Source organism: Mycteria americana, chromosome 7 (genome assembly GCF_035582795.1).
Source record: "Mycteria americana isolate JAX WOST 10 ecotype Jacksonville Zoo and Gardens chromosome 7, USCA_MyAme_1.0, whole genome shotgun sequence".
Taxonomy (NCBI): Eukaryota; Metazoa; Chordata; class Aves; order Ciconiiformes; family Ciconiidae; genus Mycteria; species Mycteria americana.
The window spans coordinates 42,892,149-42,918,224 of NC_134371.1; the positions used below are offsets into that span (position 1 = coordinate 42,892,149).

At 37.2% G+C, this 26,076-nt stretch overlaps 1 protein-coding gene across 1 annotated transcript in view; it reads left to right on the forward strand.

Moving 5' to 3' along the window:
• The window catches only part of CDC73 (cell division cycle 73), a 112,718-nt gene that overhangs the window by 23,798 nt on the left and 62,844 nt on the right, over nt 1-26,076 (forward strand). The window contains exons 8-10 of the mRNA XM_075508141.1: nt 2,294-2,392; nt 3,645-3,723; nt 14,538-14,602. Of these exons, the coding sequence (XP_075364256.1) occupies nt 2,294-2,392; nt 3,645-3,723; nt 14,538-14,602 (243 nt within the window). The remainder of the gene's footprint in view (nt 1-2,293; nt 2,393-3,644; nt 3,724-14,537; nt 14,603-26,076) is intronic.

Genomic DNA, 26,076 nt, shown 5'->3' on the forward strand with positions numbered 1-26,076 from the left:
ACCTCTGCAGGGATGAACAATGAAAGCTTAGCAGTGCTGCAACTCTGCAGGGCTTTGCAAATCAGTTGGTACCTGCAGTGGACTTCCTGCTCGATCGTTTGTCTGTCAGACCAAGCAATGAGCAGCCAGATGATGATATTAGTTCTAGTGCTTGTTAAAACACTGCTGTGTTTTCCCCTTCCAAACCGATATTAGTTGTGGCCTTGGGGGACCTGCATTTTTATGCCGTGGAAAAAAGATATCAGCAAGAACACTGTAATTCCATGCTTGCTAGTGACTTCTTTTCAGCAGATGAGAGAAAATCCTGTTGTGTTTTACCTGAAAGAATTTAAAATACCATCCCGGACATGCAATTTCAGGCTATTAAAATCTGACATGCTAAAATGCCTTTGAAAAATTCATAATTTGAAATTTAAGCTCACTTTAAGAGTATGTGAACTGTAGGTTTTATGAACGAAATATGGATGTGAAAGCTGGTTGTAGCTTCCTTGTGACTGAAAGAAGACTTTTTGCTTCTACATGGACAATCACTCTCCTAAAATTCCTCCTCTTGTTATTTAATTAGTTCCTCCTCCTGAATTTCAGAAGACTGAGTAGCTTCTTGTTTCCAAGAGACAGTATGTGATGAAGAAGCACAGCAATTACAAGAATTGTGATTGATATGCTGCCCAGTCCAGTTTGGGAGAAATCTCTGAATTTCCAGTAAAAGCATGTAGTTAGACTTACTTTCTGAAGAACAAAGCTGATTTGGAGCATCCTCGTATAATTGATATGTGCATGGCTCACAGCTCTTTAAAGTTGTGGTTCTGCGCCGCCCCCCCCCCCCCCCCCCCCCCCCCCCCCCCCCGGATTTTTCTGACTGAAAAGAACTTCAAATACAGTTTTGTATGAATTCTTTGAGTCTTTCTGAAAAGAACTGGGTTTGCTCAAGGAATGGCTTTGCCTTTATAAGTGGTTTCTGGTGGTCTTCTAGTTCCTGCCCTCTGGCTTGGAGCAGGTTGACAACATGCTGACTGAGGTCAAGTGAACAAGCTTAGAGCAGCTTTGCATTACAGCTCGCTCTAAACAATTTCTGCAAAATTCACCCCAGAAGTCTTTGTTTTGTAATTCATGCATTTGTTTTGTAATGCCAGTGGTGTTCATTAACACCAATTCGGTGTTAGCATACAATACTCTGGAAGAATCTAAGCATTCTGTGAATACTTTATGCTATTCTGAACCAGTAAAAAAGCAGTTTTCCTTAATTGATAAAAGATTTCTTTTACTGATGAACCATTACTGAAAACTGTCAGTAATGATAGACATTGTGTACACATATCTCTATAGCTTAAAATGCCTATTGAGTGGTAATGTAATAAGCATATGCCTTTCAAAAGTTTAATTAGCATTTACATTTTTGTTCAGAATAAAGCAGTCCTACTAATCTTACCAGGAGGAATGTGTTTTAAAAACCTTGATCGATATCATTTGTTCAGTTGTGCCTCAATGACTTGGTTATCTGACAAAACACTGCATTAAATTATTAGAATTATCCTGGATCACTCTTGAATCAAGGATTTGTGAACGCGATTTCTGTACTTGCTTCCTCCAATTGAAAATGGAAGGCTCTACTGCTTAAATTAGTTGGTGCCAAATGGAGTGAAGTCATAATTTGAAATAAATATTAAAAGAACTGCACCACAATGTAGTGCTCAGCTGCTCCATGCAGGATCCGTGAAAGCCTCCCGAGGGTTCATAAGGACTCTAGGGCCAGCTGAGTGTGCCTGGGTGGAGGAAAGCTGCTTGTAGCGTGGGGTTAGGCAGACAGAGGGGCTGTGCCCCAGACATCCTGTCAGGAGGCCAAAAGCAAGCGGACAGGCCCTCGTTAGTGGATGGATCCATGGGCCTCAGAGATGAGACTTGTCCTGGAAATCTTGGGTAAAAGTTTTTCTTTCTTGCTACAGCACAGAGTTCCAAAGGGACTGTAAGGGCATGGTAGGCAAGAGGGGAGAAGGAGATGAGTTTACAAGCTCTTTGTGAAGAGTTTGGTTTAGCTTGTGCTGTAATGAAGCCAGTTACATTTAGCAAGTTCGGGCCTTAAAGAATAGGGGGTAGCAGTGATGCCTTAAAACTTTGTCTATGTTTGGGTCCTGTCACACAAAAATAATCGGAAAACATCTATCTACAAAATTGGTACACTGGTTTTGTTTTTCTGTGAAGCACAAGTTAACCAAATGGTGTCTTCTACCTGTGTTGTTATTACGTGAAATGCAGATCGTCAGCAAGGTTCATGGGTATCTGATATGTTTTTCAGAACTTTGCCAAGAATATTTTTGCAATTCTTCAATCAGTAAAAGCCAGAGAAGAAGGCCGAGCACCTGAGCAAAGACCCGCACCAAATACGGCACCAACGGTAAGAGCAGCACTTTGATGAATATGAAGGCTGTGTCTTGCCATTATTAAATATGGAATTTGTTTTGGTTTAGTTCCAATGAATGAACAACTTCCAAGCATAACTTCACAGATATTCTTTGACTTAATGTACATTTATTGGGTATTTAAAGAGTTGAATATATTACTTTAATTTGTTCAATATGTTCTTGTTACTTAGAGATTATACTGCTAGTGCCAGCTTCTGCATCTATCAAACACTAGCGACATGCTGCATCTATTTGCAAAAAATGTATTAGATGAGACTACTGCCATTTAAAACAAAATGTTTTGCTGTTTTTCTGACAGATAGGGTAGCAAATGTTTAAGAATCTGGAACATGACTCATGAGTGGGAACAGCTTGAACCAGCTTTCATTTGCCTGTAATAAATCAGGAGGACAGACTTGGAGCTTTATTGTTTAAGTCTATCTAGGTACTAGACAGGATTTGTTTTGTATTGTGGTGTTTACTATTGAGTTCTATTAAACCTAATATATTCTTGAACTCAATGGTGGTCTGCTATAAAAGCTATTTAATCATACTTGGATTTGTTTTTGTTGCTACTGCACTTAACAAAGAACTAAATTTAAATAGCAAGATGAATTCCAACACTTAAATATTTGCTTTGTGTTGAATTTCATAAATTGTGCATGGGAATATTCAAATGTCCCATTCAGAATAGTTGTGAATACATAACTAAGCCATCCACAAAAAAGATTGAATTGGTATTTAGCGTGCCTCTAGATTGGCGCTTTTTAAAAACTTTGTTCCCAGAATGCCTTTTTTTCCCTCCAAATTTGTTTTTATTCTGTAGGTTTAGCAGAATTTTAGCTTAATCAGGCTGGCAAGGAATATTTTATGTGTGTGGCTGAAGGCTTGATCATGAGTTGGCAGTTGACAGGTTTTTTTCCCCCACTAATTCTTGAGATATTACAAACATTCAGTGATTTCATAAAACTTAAAGAATTTTAGCTAATGTAGTTTGTTACTGCTACTTTAGTTTTGCCTCAGGTTGTTGTCATTGCTTTCAGTATGTACTTCTAAACTCTGTTTCTCTAAGATTGTAAGTGGATGTTGAAGGGAAACATATCAGAAGTTTTCAAATGCATTGAAACTCCTATGAAAGTGAGCTAATTTTATACTCTTGAGCAGTTCTGTGTAATACTTTATGAAGTTCAAAAACCATCAAATATTTTTTAGTATGTTTTACAAATCTTATTTAACCTGTTTTAGGATCCCACTTTACGAAATAAGCAACCTATTCCAGCTGCTTACAACAGATACGATCAGGAAAGATTCAAAGGCAAAGAGGGTAAGTTGATTGTAATGCTTCTTTTAAAAGAAAAAAAAATTGGGAAATGAAACCGACAAGTTATAAAGTTTGGGTTAGGGCATTTTCTGTGGCATTACTTTTAAAACCTAAGAAAAGACCAAAAAAAAGCTGTAACTATGCCTAAAGATAGCTTTTCCAGGTAATAAAGTCTAAAAATATTATTTATTAGAAATTATTTTTATCTCTTAGGAAGCAAACGGAAAGCTTAAAACCAGAACTTCTTGGAGGAAAAAAAAAATTTGTTTTTTGGTGGAAGGTCATATGCAATTAATAAAAAAGCAGAACTGCAAATATGACTGTCAGGTGCATAAAATGAAATAGATTGCCTGTCCTCAAACAATCACAATTACTTTACAAGTTGCTTCCAGTAATTACAAGTAAATATTATTAGCTTGTTATGTCTCTTTAAATTACAAAACAAACTGGTAACAGCAGTGCAAAATATTAGCTCCCTTCTGGAGAGAAGATGGAAATAATCTACAATATTTAAGAATTCTCAATTATTTCAAAAGAGGGTGGAAGGTTGAACTTGAGCGATGATTTGTCTTTCTAACTCAAAATTTCTCTTCTGTTCCCCTTGCTTTTTTTCAATATTCTGTTTTAGTACCAGTTTTAGTTATTTCATGTTCATGCCTTGCTGTGTTTTTATTTTGCAAATCTTGTGTCTGTTGTGGTTGGATGCTTTTGTGTTTCTTGCGGAGGGCAAGGCAAATTTTGTTACACTTCTGAGTTGCCTCTTCCTTCTAGTTCTCAAACAAAATCATTCTCTTCTTTAATGAAGCTTCCTATGCATGCTTCTAAGGGCTTTCTTTTCTGTCTGGAAGAATTTACATGCTGCTAAATGTCATTTTAAACTGTAGATGAGCAATTCAGCTTGCATCTTTTTAGAGTATTTGGCTTTGTCCAAGTTAGTATCACTTTTTGTTCAGGGAAACTGGATAACATTCATATGCTGCGTATGTGAATTCTCAGATTTTGTGGAAATGCTGTACTGTAGCTGATTGTGTTCAATTTTATATTGAAATGACATGATTGTTTTTGCTATACAATTAAAAAGGAAAAGTATATTATAGTACTACTTGCATATTCAGTTTTGATTGTAACTGGGGAAAGAAAAGCATAAAATATAACACTAAGGAGAATTTCATGCCATAAGAAATTTGTGACAGTTATGTTTTCCATGCACCTCATACTGGATAATGTACAAGAATTTCAGAATCTGACTGTAGCCATCTCTGAGATTATTAAAAAAAAAAGTTTTGTAAATATGTACTTACATGTGAATACATGATTTAGGTTTATGGGGTTTTTTTGTGTGTGAAACTCACTATAGGAAATTTGGTCAGATATTCTATTATATCCTCTTGAACTCTATTCCCTATTGGCCTCAATATACTTTTATTTCAGTGCAGTGGTTTTTATTTACTACTACTCATTGACAATTGCACGGGGGGGGGCAGGGGTAGGAGAAAAAAGCCAAAGCAGTATATTTGTTAGCTTTTTCAGCACTGAAAAATAATCTACAAATAGCATCCATGAAGAATTCATTGTTATAATAAGAGCCAAGGGAATTTGGGAAAGAAAGGGAGGAAAAAAAATAAAACCAAACGATGAATATTTTTACTAGTACTTCTTCAGTTTGCTTCTGATAATATTTTAAATCTTCAAGACTTGTGTATTTGCCAAGTAATTTTCCTTTTACTCCCATTTCCTATTAAGAGTTAAAAATAGTAAGTATCTATACTGGATGTTGTGAAATAAAAGGTAGAGAAAGAAATTAATGGACAAGTGTAACAGTTCAAATGTACCAATACATATAATTCATTGTGGACTCTTTTACAACAAGAAACATAAGTAAAGGAATGGTCTGTGTCCTTCTAGATGACAAATTACATATTTCTAGTAGGCAACCTGTGTAGACAACATCTGTACTAAACAGGTAAATGTATTTTATGCTTTTACTGCATGTGTGCGATTCAAGAGGAAGCAGAAAATAAGAGGTTTTTCATGGCAGGAAAAAAGAACCCAGAAGAGTTTGTTGAGCAGCTCATCAGTGTGGGTTTAATGTAGACATTTCTGAGCATAAATCAAAGAAGAGATTAACTGATTGGCGGGGGGGGGGGGGGGGGGGGATGTTTCTGCCTGTAATTAATAATGGTGAAAAATCCATTTGTATGTTATGTGATTCTGATAATGTAGTCTTGGGGTTTCCGTCAGTGCTGAAATGGACTGGACTGCAGCTCTTGTTCCAGTTGAAAGGTTGGTTTGTGGTGGTTATGAAATGCCTGAAATGGTCGTATTCTACCCGAGTAGTTATCATTATCACTGCTTCTTTCTAGGACATGTTTATGTGCCTTAACATTCCAGTTTCTTATATTTGGTTTAGTCACATACGGAGTTAATTTCATATTTCAGTTTTCTAGGTGTATTTAAAGAAATATCTAGTTTAAGAATAGCACTAGTGTAATACCAAGTTAGATAAGTGTAGGCTAGCACTGGAAAAACTAATTGGGTGTTTGAAAGAATGTATTTCAAATATGAGATTGGCTTATGAAAGGTTCTGATACAGCATTTATGGAAGTTACGTGGAATTAGTAATTAACATCTGGATTTCTTAGGAGAGGACCCAGAGATATTGGAGATCTTCCTCAGCTACAAATTAACTTTACAAAATAACAGATGATCTTATTTACTTCTGGGGTATTCTATTATAAAACTATAACTTTAAAGTTTTAGTCTAACTGAAACTCACAGTCCAGGTAGTTTTCAAAAGCCATAATTAGGCATAAATGTTTTCCTATGCCATTGAGCACTGGTAATGTGATTAGCTTAAAACTGAACTATACACATCACTTGCAACCATATCACAAGTGAACTAATTCCTTAAAGGATTTTTAATTTAATTGCCCTCAAAATTAAGTTGTGGCCCCCAAATACTCAGTACAGAAGTGAGATTGCAAGCAGAAATAGTCATCAATAAAAGTAAAATAAGGCATTTTTTTGTTCCTTAAAGCCTTTTTTTTTTCTTCAGTCAATCTAGTAAGAACTTGGAATTACCTGTGTTTATGGAAAGCTTGCAGTATGGGGGATTTTGGGAAAGCAGTATGAAGGAAAAGAAGGATGATTATTTAGGTTCTAGGTATAATAACTTGCAGTCTTTATACCATTGTATCCATGTTTATTGGTAATGATGGGTAACACCTGAGATAAAGCTGAACCATATAGATTGTGTGACTCTGAAGGGTTTCTGCCTCTTACTCTGACTGTGCACGTGGTTGGCTAGGGATTGTGGGAGGATTGTATGATGCATAACAATGTACGTAGTAGTGATTTTGGCTAAAGATTGAAACAAAGCCAAGAAAGGCAACGTGTCTGAGCTTTTGTCTTTGTGTCTCACAGTTTGCTTATTCCTCAGAGGTATGGAAGCTATAGAAAGGATTCACAGTAGTCCTCTCCTAGTTGCATCATGATCGCGGCTTATTGTCTATCTGCAGTTTCATATAATACTGCAGTATTCATAAAGATTTGAAGTTTAGGCAGCAAAGAGGTGAACTGTTTTTTCTCTGAATGTTCATGTGGTTTAATACAGAATTTTTCCATTAACAGTCTTGTTCTTAGCATAAACAATTCAAATCTCATAGAGCTAAGATAGTAAATTTAGGAATTTTAACACGAGATGCATTAAGCAAACTGCTGAGTTGCAGCCAAATTTCTCTGCTTCTTGTGATGGATCATTATTTCTGATGCAGTGTATCAGGATGTCTTTCTGGTTGGCTTACTTAAAATCTTCATGCCAGCTGGGACAGGCTTTGCTGCTAGAATGGTTTCGATTGCTTTAATAGTAAATGCGAGGGGGCTGGTAATTGTAAGGTACTGTTCTTGAAGAGCAAATAATCAGTTGCACCTGCAGTCAATGGAACTGCTTATGCAGCCCCGAGTCAGTAGCTGGTAGCTTTCTCTCAAATGGGTGTCTTGTTACTGCAGCTTTGGTTCGGCAGGAGAGAGAAATCTTTCCTTTGACATTCTTAAAGTTCTGTGATATATGCCATAGGAAATGTATTAGAATGTCACTTGCAGTAGGACTCGTACATCCTAGATATTTCCACAGTGGAACAAGAAGTTACTTGGCAGTGCACTCCTCATGCTGAACTGTTCAAATGGTTTTAGGTGAGGAGGTGAATGCCCTGCAATTACTTTCCTTGACTGCTGTTTCCTTCCTGTTGATTTTGTTTCTTTCATGCTGGCAGTCAGTGATGGTATCCTCTCTTCAACAACATAGAGCTCCATTCTGTGCTAAACTTTCCCTACTTTTCCCTTTTGTAGTTTTATTCCTTTCCTTCCTATTACTCCCTTTAGCTTTTTTTTTTACACTTTATTAATGTCATTTATTAATGTGTACCTTTACTAGTGGTATTTTATTCATGCCACAGACCGTCTTGTTCAAACTACAGTCTGTCATATCTTCTTGAGCAACATAATTTTTTTAAATCCTGAAAAGGATTTAAAAATCCTGTGCCCAAATGTCATTTGATGCTTAGGAAGGTATCTTGTGTCCTCTCCTTTGTGCCTCAATATTTGATATTTAAATATATATTTATTGATGTGTATGGTTTGCAGCTCAGCCAGTAGCATACTGAAATTTTGAGCTGATGTGATTGTTCTATAGGATATTCTAGATACTAACCTGTTTTGGATGCTATACCTTATTTTTTCCCCAGTTTTTTGGGTGGCTTTACCTGAGATCCTTCTTTTCACATGCTTGTTTCTTCGGTAATTCCAGAGTGTGACATAGTGCTGGGATGATAATCTTGGAGACTTAACATTTTCTTGACCCATTGAGCATGTGTCTCAGTATAGATGGCAAAGTGAAGTTTCTCTGTGCTGCTCCAAGTGTTAGGTCTTTAAGACGTGTTCCAGGAGCGTTGCTCTTGTTTGTCTGCTATTGTTGTCAAGGTTTCAGCATAGCAGAAGCCAATCATTATAAAACAAACCTTTTAGTCCTGTTTGGTGTAAATTGGAGGGGGGCGTGCTGTACAGCCATGTGATTTCAGTCCGTAATGGTGAAAAGAATATTTTTTTACCACACTCAAGTGTTTCCTTCAGGAAAGCTTGCTGTTGACTTCCTGCTATTGTCTTTTTATGTTTGAATTATTCTTGTAATTGTGTTGGATTTTCGAACATAACTGCAGTTTTTCAGAAGCATGTCTAGCTTTCAATCAGTTGTAAGTGTGAAGCCTAGGCAACAGAGGACTATGAAGTTTTTAAACTTGAGGTGACTCCAGATGATAATTTTTTTTTTTTACGCTCCTATGCATTAAGAAAGTTTCTTTAGAAAGTATTTCTCATTGTAAGTATTTTCTTTTAAATTGTGTGATTTCTGTTCACACAAGGAGGAGAACTGCTAAGAGAAGATCCAGAGTTCTGAAACTTGACTGCCTTGTTAGACTTCTATTTATTGCATTCATTTTTTAAGGTTATAGGATTCTGCTTTTTTTCCTAGCAGAGAATATGTGCAAAAGATTCACGTGTGGAAAAAGACTGCAGTCTCTCTAGATTTTCTGGCTTGGTGGGACCAAGTAGTTTGATAACTTTTATTTCATTCCATAACATTTATTTCTGTGCTGGAAAATGTACACAAATTTGTACTGTAATTTTTTTTATTTGTACTGTGAGAAACTTTTAGGAACTTGGTGTTAATTACTTGTAAGTTTATTACTGAACTGTTATATAAGAACTGTGCAGAGAATTTTGTAAAGTAACTAGTGGAGCTTGGAAATTTAGGCATGAAACTTTTAACTTTTACTTGTTAGGGTGTAGTACTGAAAAGGAGTGTTCAGTAAACTCTTATGTAGAATGAAATTTGGTGTCAGTGATTTAATTACTATGGGTGTGAAGTGGGGTAGTGAATCATTTCCAGGCAGTCTGCAGAGCTGTTGCTATCTGGGGTTTTGAAGAGTACACAGCTGAAAAAAGAAGTGGTTATTCAATCTTACTCATCCACAATTCAAACAAAGTCTTTAACTTGAGCTCTTCAGTGTTTCAGAGACATGCTCCTTTGTTCTGTTTCTGTTTGCCTAGACTTCCTTCTAGAAATTCAGGTTAATTTGAGTCTTTTAAAAGCTATTATTCTTTTGGTAATGTATCAGTACTCAAGTTTGCACCTGGATTGCATGGCTAGAGCTGCAGCAGGTGCAGAATCAAAATGCAGAATGACCTAGATTGATGTAGAGCAGGGGGCTTTAAGCAAATGGAAGGCACTTTGAGCATTAATACTTGTATGCAAGGAAATGGAACATATGCCCAAATGGTGATGTAGAATGTAATCAGTCCAATAAGCTGATGCATTACTGTGCAATTTTCATTTCTAGGCCTAATTCTTTTAAATGAGAGGAGGCACTCAGGTTGATGCATGGTGATGCTAGAAAGGTAATGAGTGATGAACCACACTGGAAAAGTCTATGGTTCTTTTGACAGTCTGTAGGTCATGGAACTGTGAAATTGTGATCATAATACATGCAATGATTGGAGAAGAAAAGATAGTCTTAATGTTAACTGATGATAGTTTATGTTTTTGAAGCATTAGACTTGATTATTCAGTACTAGTTATTGTGTTTAGTCTTTAAAGATGTAGTTTTTAAGGCAGTTGCTGATGTTGGTGTTTTTAACAATGCTTATATGTTTATAAAACTGATTATATTGGGCAAACAGAAGAAGTGGGAATACAGTTTGTCACAATACATTAATGTCGGGCTTTGTTTGCATTCTGTACTCCTTAGTGTTAGACCTGTGTTTAAAGTATTTAATATGGACTGCTTTTTGCCCAAAGGAAATGTGTATGATAACTTTGTTGTAATTTTATTGAAAAATCCCAATGTATTGAAGACTCAAGTAGGTTTTTTTAGCAGTTGTTCTGCATCTAATTCCAAGTTTAAAAATAAGGGTCCAAAGTCTTGTCATCATGATACTTTTATTTAAAGGGCTCTTTTCGTAAATGCCATTGTCTTAGTAGATGGCTTATAATTTTATCTGCTTCCTCTATTACCGTCAGTGAAGCTGTGATTTTGACACTGGAGTTGCGAACTACTTCTTGGCCAGGCATTAATATTTCATCTCTCTGCTGGTGTCTGACTCAGCAGTACAGGTTCGAGCTGGTTTGGGAGGGAAGGGAGAAACATACTGCTTTTGTGTTCTTAGCCAGAGGGTATGGTACAGCATTTATGCTGATGTATGCTGGGGGCATGTCCCCTGGTGCTCCAGGTCGGTCTGTGTTCTGCTCCTTTTTGCTGTCGCCAGTGGGTCCTCTTGTATCCCAGGTCTGCTTTTGAGCAGCTGCATCAGGGTCAGCCACTGCCCTCAGAGAATGCTCTGGAAGAAGCGCCTCTCAGCTTTCTAGCCTGGTCCTTGATTGTCTTTTACAACCAGCTGCATTAACCTGGCTAACACCCTCAGCAATTTTTGAAGTGGGAATGCAGCTATAACTATGGAGTCCCTGACTTGGAAGCGTTTGTTTTCTGCTTTGCACAGGCTGTATACAGTGAGTGGAGCTGAAAGTACTACTGTATGTGGCCAAGTGTTCAAATTTTTGAGACCTTATAAAAAGGCACAAAAGTGCAAGTGGTGGGGCTCTCACTTGTAGCAGTGTTTATTTCCGCAAGAAAAGCGAGTGGCTGACTGGTAGAATATCACATGGTGAATGTGAGAGGATCAGGTCGAAAAAGCTGTATTCTGAGAAAAGAGTGTCTGTGCTGTTACCAGTTAAAGGCGGGTTGCTGTGGTTATCTGGAAGCTGGCGATGCTTAACTCTCATTCACCAGTTGCTTGAGAGTTTGAGGCAGGAAATTTGAGAGCAGTTTGGGAGGTGGTTTCTTCTACTCTTCCCACCCTACCTGCAGGTAGCAGACCCTGGGGTCCGCAGTAGACCTCGTAATGGCTGCAGTAACTGCAAGAATGTAAGCGGGTACCTACATTCTACTTGGACCATTTAGCATCTCTTAGATTTACATTAATAAGGAAAAGTACTTGGCCATTACTACAGATTATCAGAACTGTTTTATTTACTACCTGAGTAGCTGTTAAATAGCATGGGAAGGCCTGTGTAGCTGCTGGAAATGTTCAGCAGGCAAGAGTGCCCACTGGACTGCCTGAGGCAAGAGGTGGCTCTTTGGGATCCCAGTTGTTTGCTGCTCCTGCTGGGAGGAAGGGGCAGCACAAGGCTGGGAGCAGGAAGCTGGCGAGAGCCAGTCTCTGTTTAGTGGCTCTCGTGGCTGGTTCATTAAATGAACCAGGACACATTTTATGAGGGACTTGGGGAGATTTTTGCAGAAGATGAAACCACTGGCAGTTGAGCAGAGGATTGTTCCCTGCCAGGTGCTCTCTCCCCTTTGATTTACTTTCTAACTGTGCTACTGGCTCTGTGGCCCTTTATTTATTCCCTTTGCAATGCTGATGGAAACTTGGGTTAGGGTTTTTTAATTAATTCAGAGGGAATGCAAAGTTTTGTTAGGAACAAAGTAGAAAAAGTCTCCAGTGGAAAGAAATAACTGAAACGGGGAACAAATGCGTAGAACTGATTATAGAACCAGGATTTGTGCTGAGAGGAAAGGAACCGTGGCAGGCCAGGCACAACAGGGGATGCTGCTTTGCTGGTCTTGTTAAGGGGTGTCTGTATTCTTTGGAGTTTGGGAAGAACATCTGGTTGAAATAGTTGGAAATTCTCCCTGTCACAGGCAAGAGGAACCTGTAATAGGTCACCCTGGAAAGGGGAAAGGTTCCTCTGTTGGTGACGTTCTGAAATTCACAAACAGCTGTCAGCCTAGATTATACACCTCTGATTTACGTCCCTCCAGGTCAGCAAAAGCATCTCTTCAACTTCAAGGAGCTCTACCAAGTATTCTGCAAGGCTCCAGGCACTACCTGAAATACTAATATCCTCCTTGCCCAGAAACAGTAACCTATATAGTCACAGAGAAAACTGTTATCCATGGAAGTGTTGATTGGATGCAGCTGCACTAGCTTTAGTTCAAGTTTAGCTGTATGAGCCCTGAGCTGAGACTCAATGCATAATTACATCTTGGGGTTGGGGGGATAGGTGTTCGGGCAATACTAATTTATAAAGGGAAGCTAGGCTTTTTTTTTTTTTTTTTTTTTTTTTAGTAGAGAAGACTCCATTCATGTTTGTACCTCCATTTGCTTTCTCAGGATCAACTCTGAATAGTTCAGAAATGTTAAATCTGGCAGAAGGGGAGGGGTGGCCTTAAGAAGCCAAGGTGAAGTAGTGCTGGAGCTGAGGCGACTTTGTGTAAAACAAAACATGGTCGGTAACACGAGGCCTCTCCACTTGATAGTTGGTGGTAGGTCTGGTAGCATAATTGAGGGTGGGAAGGTAAAACCAAAAACAGTGTTCAGAAAGTAGATACCTATCTCTGGGGTGAGAAGAGTATGATCAGTTTTCAACTCTTGGGTATTTTTTTCTAGGCACTGGAGAGTTATTTAAATCTGGGAAACTTTTCTGCCTCATTTCCTACAAGTGTCTGATAATCTTTCTCATCTAAGGAAGAAAGAACCACAGATGCTTCCCAGAGCATTTGCATTGTTTTCAGGGTTGTCTGGGTTTCAATTTAAGTTAATTTACTCATGATAAGAGCAAGAAGCTCTAACAGTCTTGAAAATATAATTTTTTTTGGACTTTTTGTAGATTCAGGTATGAACATTACTTTGATTCTGCATTATTTTTGGTCTATTATGTTTTTGTTCTGATGCATTGTGTGAAGGTGGTGTAATAAATGGCAGCAATCTTCCAATTCCCAATAGCTGTTTCTGCATGATACCAGTTACCTTTACCCAAGTCTAGTTAAAATAGCCCAAAAGTTGCTTAGGTGTAGACAAATGCTAGCTTATCATGGTTTGATTGGTGATTATCATGCCATTTTAAAGTATGAATTAATTGGGTGGTTGGTTGATAGGGTCAGTTGACAGTAGATGCACAAGGCTAGGGAATTTACAAAAGGAAAAAGGTTTTCTTGCAAGTCCTGGTGGCAATATTTAGGAGCTGACTTTGATCTCAGAGCACTGAGAATAGGAGGACAGAGAAGGACTATTCAAAAGGAAACAGGGTAGTGGCAGCAAGTCACTGAGAGCTTGCAGTCTTCTGGCACTTACTCAGCATAAATTCAGTCTGATTAAAACTACTAAAAAACAAACAAACAAAACAACTCTTTTTATCACCTTTAGTCTGGTAGTGTGAATTTATGCAGATTCTATCCTCTGTATCGTATGACAATCGACATTGTTGCTGTTCTGCACTCCAGAAGTTAATTTGTCATGTTAAGTGGCCACGGTTTTATAGTCAGCATGTAAACCAGTTTCTTAAGTATATTTTTCCATTAATACATCTACAAGTTGAATATGTTGCAGTATAGTGCCTTCTGGGAATATGAGGTACTTCTCCATTTTTGTAGTGAAGAGAATTTCTGAGAGTGCTTGCATGTTGTAACATATTCTCACAAAGATTTAAATTTATATCCTTTCTCTGGAGTGGTTTGAATGATTCCATGCAGCAGGAAAAGCCTACTCTGGATACAGAAAGCAGAAATACCAGGTGGACCTCTGTCTAAAGAAAACACAGATTTCCTAATTACTAACCAGGTTTTGTATTGTGGACAGAGCCTAAACCACTACCAATAGCAAGATGCATTCTTTGCAAAAATAATTTCAAAGATATTTCCAGTGTTGTCCATTTAGATATGCTGTCCCTATGTTCATAAGGATTTACAAGATACTTTTTTCCTTTGCAGAAACGGAAGGCTTTAAAATTGATACCATGGGCACCTATCACGGAATGACTCTGAAGTCTGTAACGGTAAGCTAAAAAAGTCTTTTCTTAAATATGTTTTATAGAAATGATAGCGTACCTATATATACATATCTCTTGTCAGCCTGGCCTAGGGTCTGCGAGGTCACTTTGGTTGACTAACAGAATTAATTAAAGTTCTTCTCTGTGAAAAGATAAACATGTTTTGATTAGGTCTGCAGATTTTAGAGATCTTTGCTTGAGGGATTTGTCTGCAGTAAAAAGGTGTGCTGGGAAGGCTTTGCTGCCAGGTTCTTCTTGTGGAGGTGCAGCCTTTTTGTGCTCAACTATATTAAGATGCCCAGATTTTTGCTAGCCTTATGTCTGTTTATGAAGGATATCTTTCATAATCATAAGTGATAAAACTATACTTGCAAAACTGAAGTAATAAAACTAGGTTTTGGAGTATCTCTCTGTTTCCTGTTTTGCATTTAATAACAAAAAATTTGTTTAGTGGTGGAAGAATTTGACCTCTGCATTACTGTTGAAGCTTTCTAGCCTAGTGGGCTGGACTTCTTTTGTATGACTTTACAATGCTGCCAGTGGGAATTGCTACATACACAGATAAGAGACCTTCAAACAGATTTCCTTTTTTTTTTTTTTTTTTTTTTGGCCAATATTTGTCTGCTTTTGTGGAAGTGGGTTGAATGCTCTCAAACAAACACTGTTTTGATCTGTTGGTAAGTAGGACAGATGCTACAAAACTAATGTAGAGCCCTCACTAAGGTTTTTGCCATCTGCATACCTATATGAATCTGATGAATAGATAGCACTAAACACTCTCCTAAATCCATCCACTACTTCTAGTTTGCCCTCCTAATTTGAACATAAAATAGTATCTTGAATGTAAATTTCTTAAAAACATTTAGAGCTTTTTCTTGTTTGATAAAAGTTCTTGCCCAAGTCTTTCATTCCCAACATCCTCTGGACTTAAAGTATTCCCTTCCTTTTTAAGTATTTTAAGTAATCTACTTAGTTCCAAACAGTGTTGTTTCTAGATTAATTCAGAATTTGATTGGGTGAAGGAAGAAGATAACCCGTTATGTCTGAAGACTTGTTCTTGAGCCTTGCATGAATTTAGGGCTGCTTTATGAGGGATCAAGCAGTGTTGTTATACCAAACCCAGGTTTCTGTGGTATAATGTATCTGTTTCAAGTGGTAGTGACTTGAAATGACTTGGTAAGTGACTTAGTAAATAGGTTCTGTTTAAATTGCCCTGTGGGGAGGAAAAAGAAAGAAGAGGAGGAAGAAAAAAGTAAGATTATAGTAAAGTAGAAATGTTGAGAAGTTTTAAGCTTGTCAGTATAAAAACTGTAAAAGTGAAGGCATGCACAGTAACTAAAAAAAAAAAAAATAATCATTTTTAAAGTTCATTAAAATATAATTAAGGTTTTTAGTTTTTTTTTATTCTACGAATCCTAGCTCACATTCAGCATACTACCTCGAGTTTTGAGGTAGAGTTATTAAACTGTCCTTTCTGGTTTCTTCCATTAAGAAAGAAAATATAACTGATATTAAATTACTAGTAAATCTTTTTGCAACATAAACTAGAATTTTTTGAAATAACTATTTAAGAGGTATTGCATGACTGCACATAAAGCATCATCTGGTGTCATGAGAAATATTAAAACTCCATCTGTCATTTAGCGTTTTTCTAAGAAAGAACTTGTAAGGGATTTTTTGGAGCCTTATTTTCCAGACTATTAAAAAGGTGCCCTAAATGTTTAGTTCATTCATAAATTGTGGTGACATACTGACTTTGTGTTTCAGATGAGGGAGAAATAAATCTGTTAATTATGTGGCACAGAAATGGTCATCTGTTTTTGTCTAAACTTTGTCACAGTGAGGGACCACACAGTTCTAAGCCATAATCTTCAGATGGTTGTTTTGTGTAGAATACTTAATCTACCGGTTAGCAAATTCCATATTATGCTTTTACTCAGGGGTGTTCTTGTGGTTTGTTCCTATTTTTCATGCTAGACGAACGTAGGGAGGAAATGGGAAAGTAATTTCTTCCCCTAGAGGTTTAATGGGAAAGTATATTATACTCATTGGCTAAATCATAGGAATATAGAGGATAGCATTGGAATTGCATCCTACCTACGTGATGTCATCTGCTATTCCTCATGGTATTGGTATAATCCCTTTTGTGAACTCGTCAAATATTTCAAAGGAATTGAAGTGTTAGGTAGCTCTTCGTTAGAGGCTGTCTTCAAACTTCAGACCTCTGATTTCAGATGAATGGTGAAATTTGAAAGGTTCGTTTTTATGCCATTGTTCTCCTTGACTTAGGTAGCTCCTCTGTTTCTTCTGTGGTGTTTGTTTCCATTAATGTATTTATAGAGAGCAGTCATATTCTCTTAAAACTTCTTGTTTTGCTTGGCTAAACAAGTCTTATTGTGAAATAAGCTTTCAATTCCCGTATGAGTCTTCTTTCTCTAGCTGTTTCAGTTAGAATTCATCTTTTTTTCAAGCATGGAGAAGTAAAATTTCATGAAGTCTTCTAAGTGAGATCTCACCAATGGTTTGTAGAAAGGCATTAAGAATTTCTTACTGCTTCTGAAATTATAAATATTGCCTTAAGATGGATGAATTAATGTGTTTTACTTTATCTTTGTTCTTTATCACTTTTTCGTATCTTCTTATTTTTGCTCTAGTTTCCACTTTGGTTATGAGTTGCATGTTGGAAGAGATTGTTTATCCCAGTGTGGTGGTTCATTCGAATGTTTAACATTATTGGTAATACAGTCTACCCCAGCTTTTCTTCTCTCTGTGTTACATGGCTTCCTTGTCACACATTGTCTTTTATTTTCTTTGAACGAAACAGTTTGTTTTGATGGTTAGTCTTCTTTTTAAAAGGTTGATGGAGCCATTAGCTTCCAAAAGCTTTGATCTTGTTAGCAATTGGAAATAACTTTGTAGACATATGCTTACTACCTGGCGTGTAAATCATGACCCTCTGCCTGGAATTGTCCACCTGCTTCTCACGTAAAATTTGTAAGAAGCTTTTATTTGTTTTGTGTTATATTCCCTACATGTCTTCCACTTGCACTCTGCCTTATTGTAATTCTCTGTCATGATTTTTGAGAAATGTGCAAAACTTCTGGTTTGTATTCTTGCTGAAATGTGAGTTGTCCTAGATGCTTGTTCTTTTTAACAGCAAAACAAAAACTTCTGCATCTTGACTGCTTTCTTTTCATCAGTGATGTTGGAAACTTTCTTAGCATTCAAAATTTGTGCCAGAACAGATGGTGAATGGTGGGCTTTTTCTGAAGTAATGTCAGCTAAAATAACTTGTGCTGCTGGCAGTTCTTCCCTGTAACAGGGTTTTTGCTTAATTGGCACACTTACTCTCTCTTAGGAAGAACTGACTTATTTAGTGAATTTTTATTGTGAAGGCATGATTTCATTATTCTGGACCTGGAATTGTTTATAACAGGACATTTTCCTCAGAAAGCCTTTTTTAATACCTGTGGCACCTTCTATTTGCCTGGATTGACGATGTTTTGGAAAAAAGTAAGCTAGTGGTGGTAGCTCTTGCTATCTAGTTACCCAGCAGTTCATATTGCAAATTGTGCAGCATGACTTTCAGAAACCTACAGGTCTACCTGCAGGCTTCACTTCAAAGCCTAATCCCCTGTATAGCAGGGCAACTTCTGGTTTTTTTAAGTAGAAAAGTTTACTGTTTGAGACGGATCAAATAAGAGCTATGGAAGACAAGTATGTTAGTATTTTTGTACCATGCAGGGTGTGAGGGAATGCTGAAAGAGAATCTTAAGCTGATATTCTCAATGTGTTCTTCCTGACTTGTGTAAATTTGACATGCTCAGGGCATTAGCCTTCTGGTTTTCTAAGGAGAAATGTTAACTTGGAGTCTAAGCCAGTGTCATCTAGTGGAAGCCTAGAAAGTGGGTCTGAGCTTTTATATATAATGAAATTGAATTTTGGACTACTGTTTCTGCAACTAGAATATGTGAAGCATTTAACTGTTACTATGGCTTGAGATGTCAAGATCAGAACAAACCATGTGCACCTATGTCAGGATACGGGAGAAGTTGCTTGTTCTGTGAGTGTCTGATAAAGCTGGCTTTTATAGATTGGTACTAAACTGTATCCTCTTCCAAGCTGAGGGCATGTTTTGTATTAACTGCGTGCACATGCAAATAATATTTGTTTCTCCATGACCATAATAGTCGCGGTGATGCTGGTTTTACTCATCTTTGTGCTTTTTTCTTAAGTTTTCATGACTTTGATATGAAAGAAAGGAACAGAGTGATAGCCTGTAGAGTTCTGTGGAATGATTTCCTCTGAGTTCTGAGAGTCCTGGATGGTCATGAGCTGTGATTTACTGTGGTTATAAATCTGGGTACAAGCAAATTAAGATCTGCATAGGACTGCAGTAGACCCTTGTAGAAATTTTGTTGCCTTTCCTAATTGCTAGAAAGCTCTCCTGTTTTTAACTTTTGGTTTCTTTTAGTGTTCATGGCTGCTGAAGTTCAGAAGCTTCCTTTGTCTTTTGTTTTTTCTGCTAGTAATGGAATCTGTCGTCAATCATCTGCACTCATAAGCAGCCAGAACTACTGTTGGCATTTCTTTCTCTTACTGTTCAGTAAACAGGTGGATAAAAGAACTCTTTAGGTATTAAGATGATATCCTTACCAGATAGCTTGGGGCTATGCTTGAAGGATCGGTATAGTTAGTGAGGGTTTCAGTTGAGGCACTTCACTTGTACCAAACTCAAATGCAAATTTCTTTAGTGTGTTCAAACATGTAAGTTTTATCTCTAGTAAGAAATTCTATTTAAGTTTTCAGTGCTGCTGAGTTCAGTGATGTTTTTCCTGCAAATTAACAAAAGTAACATCCATCTTTCCAGTGTAAACTGCCAGACTTTACAACAATCTCTGTTGTAAAATTACCCTGAGTAAGCATATGAGACTATCAGTAACTAAAGAAAATATATTACATTTCAGTTGAAACAAATGCATTCCATAGTTCCGACAGAAAACAACTAATAAAAAAGGGGGGTCCCTATGTAAGCCACAGTACAAGCAGGCTTAATTTCAGAAGAATTAGAAGACTGGTTTAGCATCTCTAAGGTCAGAAGTGTTTTTCATCAGTTTGTGGTCAGTATCAGATTTTGAGCATTAACTAATCAAAGGATGTTGCTGTTATTGCCCCCAAAATCTTTAGAGTATGGTATAGTCTCAGTGATTTTATTATTTTAACTGAGAGATTGCTTAACCTTTGTTGTGTTTTCAAAGGATTAGTGTGTAGTAGAATGAAGGGGAATGCTAAGTTTCTGGCACTTTAAAGACTGGGCCATTGGAGAGGAAGCACGTCGGGGCAGAAGCAATCAACATGGTATATGCGCATATTTTATGTAAAAGACTTCAGATAGTTGATATGCTTCTGTGTAAGAAGGTAAATCCACAAGATCTTTTTTTAATTTATCGTGAGGAATTAAGATTGTGATTCAGTGCCAAAACTTGAAATGAGTTTTCAGAAGCGTATGGTGGAATTGGACATTGTCTCTCAGTATACAGATAAATAGCACTTACCTTAAAAAAAAATAAAAATAAAAATTAATACATCTTAGATATTAGATAGAGATATCACTACTTATCCACACATCACCGGTTTTCTGTGTCATGTCCTAATCTCATTAAAATATTTGAGAGCAGTGGTATTGAAGGAGGAGTCAACAAAACAACAGACTCTTTGAAAGTGTTTGAATCGGGCTCTGAAGTGGAGCATAATTTTCATGCAGTCTGTGCATAAGCTGGTCATTATTCTCAACACGAGTGTAACACCAGCCTGCTCATGCCCCCGCTCCCCTCCGCAGGCTGAGCAGTGTTCTGTGAACTCTCTGTGTGCATACTGTTCAGTTTTTTACCATCAAGAGGAGGTAAGGAAAGCTGTAATAATTGTGTATTAGAAGAGTGTTCCATAGGTGATGCTGGAGATAGAGCCTTTTGTTTTCATTGGATTTGTAAAGTTTTTTCATGTTAAGTAGGTTTATCTGTAACTGTAATTCAGACATAACCATGAGGTTCTTGGTCCATGAGGGTTAAGGGCTAGGACATGACCACTAACTCAAAAAATCCTTGAGCTGGAGAAATGGATGTCTCCCCAGAATAGTCTGCCAGCAACCTTACACTGCTCTGGGCTAACAGACTAGAAGGCCTTGTGTGTTTATATTACTCTAATGAGAGTGGATGAAATGCAACCAAGTTTCCTAAGTACTATTACTGTATTTTATGTTTAAGGTCCACACAACAATTTCAGTGGTTGGCATTTCATTGCCTCAGTCATGTTTCAAACATTAAATTATTGTCCCTTAAAGAGTTTTAGTGTAAATAGTCAAGCTGATGGAGACCAAGGAAAATCACATACAAATGCCGCTTTCAAGAAAATGCGTTAGGTTGAACAATGCTGCACTCATTTTCTCAGCAATTGTAAATCATGTACATCTGTGCCAGGATATCTTGCTGTTGTACTGCATTATACAATAGAACTGCCTGTTTTGTTCCTCATAATAGGTTTTATTTTATTTTGGGACTAAGAACTGCAAATTCAAGAGAAGAAGTGGATGTTGTATAACCAGTCGCACATCTGGAAGTTAGGCATTGCTATGTTGCCCGGTATACTACTGAACAAAAGAGGGAGCAAGACCTGGAGCCATCTAGCTTTGTTACTGAATGAACGTGTCTGAAGTCACTGTTCTGTGTAGAACTCAATTGTGTCAGTGTGCTAAGTGTCCTTGTGGCATGCCTGTCAGGCCCTTGAGTGGTTTAAATGGAGGAGTGCCAAGTATGAGAATCCGAAGTATTTCTGAGTATACATTGAAGTGGAGCTTTAGACATCCAGGGAGCTTTACTTACAAAAGCTTGAGAGCCATAAAAATTCTTGGTATGAATTTTAAGGTGACTTGCTAGACCTGTCTTGACCTAAAGCGGAATGATATGAGTTTATTTGCTAGCCCTATGGGTGTCCCTTGAGAAACTCATCTGCCATGTACACTGTGCACTAGGACTCAGATCCTTTACAAATGGTTCAGGAGTCACTCTCATTTGGAAACATGACCCCAAATAAATATGTGTAGGAAACTTCATTTGTGTTCTTTGAACTGGATGTCTGCTTTCTGCTTGAAACTTATATAGGTGCTTGCATTCATTTGTGTTTCTTAGGTCTGAAGATTTATGTGTAATACCTATTAATGGATGTTTTATGGGGCGTTGCTCAGTGATACCAGCTCCACCTGAGCTACAGATTTTTCTACGTTGTCCTAATTGTTGTGAACAATCAAACATCATGCGCTTCACACAGCTTATATGTTAAACAATGTTGTCAACATATTTCCCTCTACAAATTATCTCCAAACATCTACTGAATATGTAATAGCTGCATCTTCAACTGACAGTTCGTTGTCAATTTTCTTCTAATGGGGAAAGAACAACTTAGCTATTATGTAGTGTTGTTAACTTATTCACAACTATTGAAGGCAGTATAAAGGTCTTATGGACCCAGTAGAAATGAGCATGTGACAGATGGGGGACCAGAAGGTAGTTCACTTAAACATCCCTTCTTCTCCCTGCAAGTTTATCCACATTTGCCAAAATAATGACATGGGTAGCCATCCCATTGTCTTTGAATAAGAGTTTTAACAAAGTTTTGAAGGAACACACTTTGCAATTCATGATACAGTAACTAAATCAAAGTTATTACAATTCAAGTATTTAATGATCAGCTGAGTCATGTAACTGATCTGAGATGACTGAGTCAAGATTTCCTTCTCTGTTCAGTTGTTGAGATTATACCATTGTCATTAGGCCATGTGACACTTTACTACTTGGTTATTTGCGCTTAATGGAGTAAGACACAATTCATTATTTGTAGAAACAAGTTTTCTGCTTGGAATACTTGCTTATATATGACTTAGCATCATAGTCATACCTTTTTCTGAGCTTGGAAAGTAGGATAGCTTGATTGTTACCCTAGCAACATCCATAGGAACATGCCTCAAAGCCCAGTCTCATGTACATCTCACTCATGTTACTTACTTAAGCCAGAGCAAATTCTCCTTTATGAGTTTTTTAATTTTTGTAAGTTCTGTACTTTGTTCATATTGTCAAGGCCCTCCTTGAACATTCTTAAGGACTGTTGTTTGAATTTGTGGACTTTGTTCTGGAGTTGCTGTTTTAAAGGTACACCTCCTTTTCTTCTTGCAGTTGTAGGTTTGTTTTGGTTGGTTGTTTTTATTTTTTTTTTTTTCCTTTATATTGAACTCCCTTTCAATATGTGGCTGTTAGTGTTTGAATCCAACCGGAGGGTATCTCAGTGTGGTAGACTTTCTTCTCAGGTGTACAGTTATTACAAGACTGTGTTACAGGTACGTGTTCCTTAGTTCTTGCATCAGTATATGTGAGGCAAAGACAGTATTTTCTAAGCACATCAAACCTGCAGAGCTCAGAATTGAGACAGATCTTTGGAGGCAAATGTTAATGAGATGCTAAGGTAAGAACCCTGCTTCTCAGTCTTTCGGGGGACAGATTATAAGTGATGTCATTCAGCACTATTTCAATGTAGCGCTATATCACTAATGAGAAGGTCCGGTTAGAATAGCAAAATAGATTATATTTTCAAGCCTTTAAGGCAATTCCTTCTTGCACCATTTAAGAAGGTAATTGATTAAGGCTGATTATATCTTGGTCTCTAACTTTATGTGATTTTATTGTTCCATCTAAATCCAGGTGTTAATCTGCCCGTGTCTTTTATGCAGCCACATGCTGTTGCTGTTGAATCTGCATCCTCGCTTTCAAGATGTTTAAATGTGTTTTATTTATCTTTGCTAGGACAATCTATAGGCAAAGTCCTGGTTTACTCAGGTTTGCTGCTGGTGGTCCTGGATACAGTCTGTTTCAGTGTAGGCTTTCTTATTAGGTAAATGACTGTGAAGACTGTATAATGAACTCTGCATTAGCTATGGCTCACTCAACTAGTATCTAGGCAATACCGATCATAACTTCTGGAATATACCTGTGATTGCGATCTGCTGAGCTGCCATCTGGAGCTATATTTGTTTTTACTGAGCAATATGATATTGCAGAAACTACTTGCATCGCTGCTGCTGGAAGGGTGGTTCTTTGGTCTTTATTCATCTAAAACTCTCTTAAAGATATTGCTCAGCTAAGCTAAGTGAGTTAAGGGGAGACCTGCATATGTATGAAAATGAATGTAGGTAAGCATTGAAAAACGTATTGTCTGTTTTAATTTTCATTCACCACCTTCTATTTTGCCCCTCTTTATTCCCAAGAGGATTGTGGGATTTTCTGGATGTTTTTGGTTTGGGGGGTTTCCAAGTCACAGGAACCTTGTGTATATAGGACTTGAGATTTAACACTGAAGATACTGATTGGGTAAAAAAAAACATCTGGTTTCTAATCTTTGTGAGTCAATAAATGCATAGTGTGAATATGAATTTCTTTGAGATAAAACATTCTGATTTTCTTTTGAGGTGTAAAAGTGATTCTCAGTTTTTTGTTTGCTACTATACGATCATATTGATCTTCAGTACTTAGTATTTCAAATAATGAAGGTTTGTCCAATGTACTTAAAATGTTAAATTTATCTAAAGCAGTTGGTAAGTTGAAAGAAGCTGATAAATAACTTTGAGAACAACTGTTTTTTTACAAATACGTATTTTGATTAGTTAGGGTATAAAACTTCTGGTTAGACTTCACACAACATGAATATTAACAAAGCATGTTTTTATTTCACCTTATATTACCATTGCATTTGGCAGACTAAGTTTTAGGAAGTTGAACTATTCAGTTGGTTTGCTGCTTTAGGAGACTTAGGATGTATTATTGGAATTAAAATCTCTCTCTTTTTTGGCTCTTTGAGGTTAAAAGCAGGCGACACTTTCCCTCCATAAAGGTGTACGAGTGGGTTTTGTGCATAAGCAACAGATATGCTTTTAAAAATTCAGTTAAAGTGTGAAGCAAAGTTTTGTGTGACTAAGCAAAGTGATGTAGTGATGTGATAAGATTGCTTGTAGTTAACTGTCAGTCTAGTTGCTGTAAATTCGTAGTACTTTTAATTTAGAATATTTTTTTAAATTCTAGGTTTCTTCATAGGGAATAAAAGTAATGTATTTTTTTCTCTATAGTCACCTAAGTCTCCTTTCCACCTAAGTAAAGTGGGTATCTCCTCATAACTTGCCTTGAGCTGGAAGGAAGTGCAGTTGCTGAGTTAGAGATGTTTGCTTTCAGGTGGGTTGGTGCTGCCATTTTGAGGAGATAGAGAAAGAGCACTGCTTGCTTTTCCCTCCTTGGGAGCAGTAATTTGAGGGTTTTATTTCCCTGGCCAGCAATTGTCATAAAATTGACAAAGGCAATAACTTTTCTACAGGTTTTACTGTGAAATTGGAAAATGGGTTCAAAACATACTGTGGAAGGAGGGAGGGAATGTTACTAAAGTAGGCTGCTAACAAATCTGTTTCCTGGGGGGGGAAGCCTCTCCGTTTACTTGGGAGTAAGGAGACTTGAGGATGCGTCATGCAGCAGTATTCATCAGTCCTACTTACTAGTTATCTTTGGAGCAGCTGATGTAAATCAGGCAAACAGGTTGCAATATTACTGAAATTAAAATGGAATCCAGTTGTCATTAAAAAAGATAACCTGCCTGATTAATTGTGTTTTATTGTGGTTACTAAGTAAAGCAAAAGACTTCTGGATGGAGAGGGCTTTATAAGGCCTTAAGCCAAATATTTTGGAGCTGATAAATATATACATATAATAATATATACAGCTACCTCATATTGGTCTATAAAATCTGTTCTGTTTTAGGGTGACATCGTACGCTGTAACAAACCACCAATTTTAGAGTAGGTTTCACATGTATAATTAGGTCTGGAAAATAATGTCATGAAAAAGCTTCCAGAAATATCTGGACATGAACAGCAGGTGAAATGCAGATTAAAGTAGTAAAATACATATTAGAATACTAAATGGATTGTAATGCTATCTTAGAAACGAAAATCTAAAGGATCTCTGGACTGCTTGGTGTAATGTTAAATCTGGTTTTAAAGGGTAGTTTTATAGTTGGCTCAGATTTCATATGTGATGAAATTTGAACATGTAAATCAACTTCCTTGTTCATACCTGAAATATTTTGAAAATTGTGTTTACTTGTTTGTTAAAGTTGCCATTCAGACTAAACGAAAGAATAGCCTAATCAGGCAGTTTGCTCACCTTTATTTGGATGTGCTAAATATTTAATAAGGGTAACTTTCATATGCATGTTATTGTACTGTACAACAAAACCACATATTCAATATGTTTCTTATATTCCTTCCCCTGGCAGTTCTCAGCAACACTCTTAATGTCCTTTTATTTTCTTGTCTGGAAAGCTGCCTGTAGTTGGCTTGTATTATCAAACAGTGTGAACTGTAATTCTTTCAAATATGAATGTAGGTATTAGAT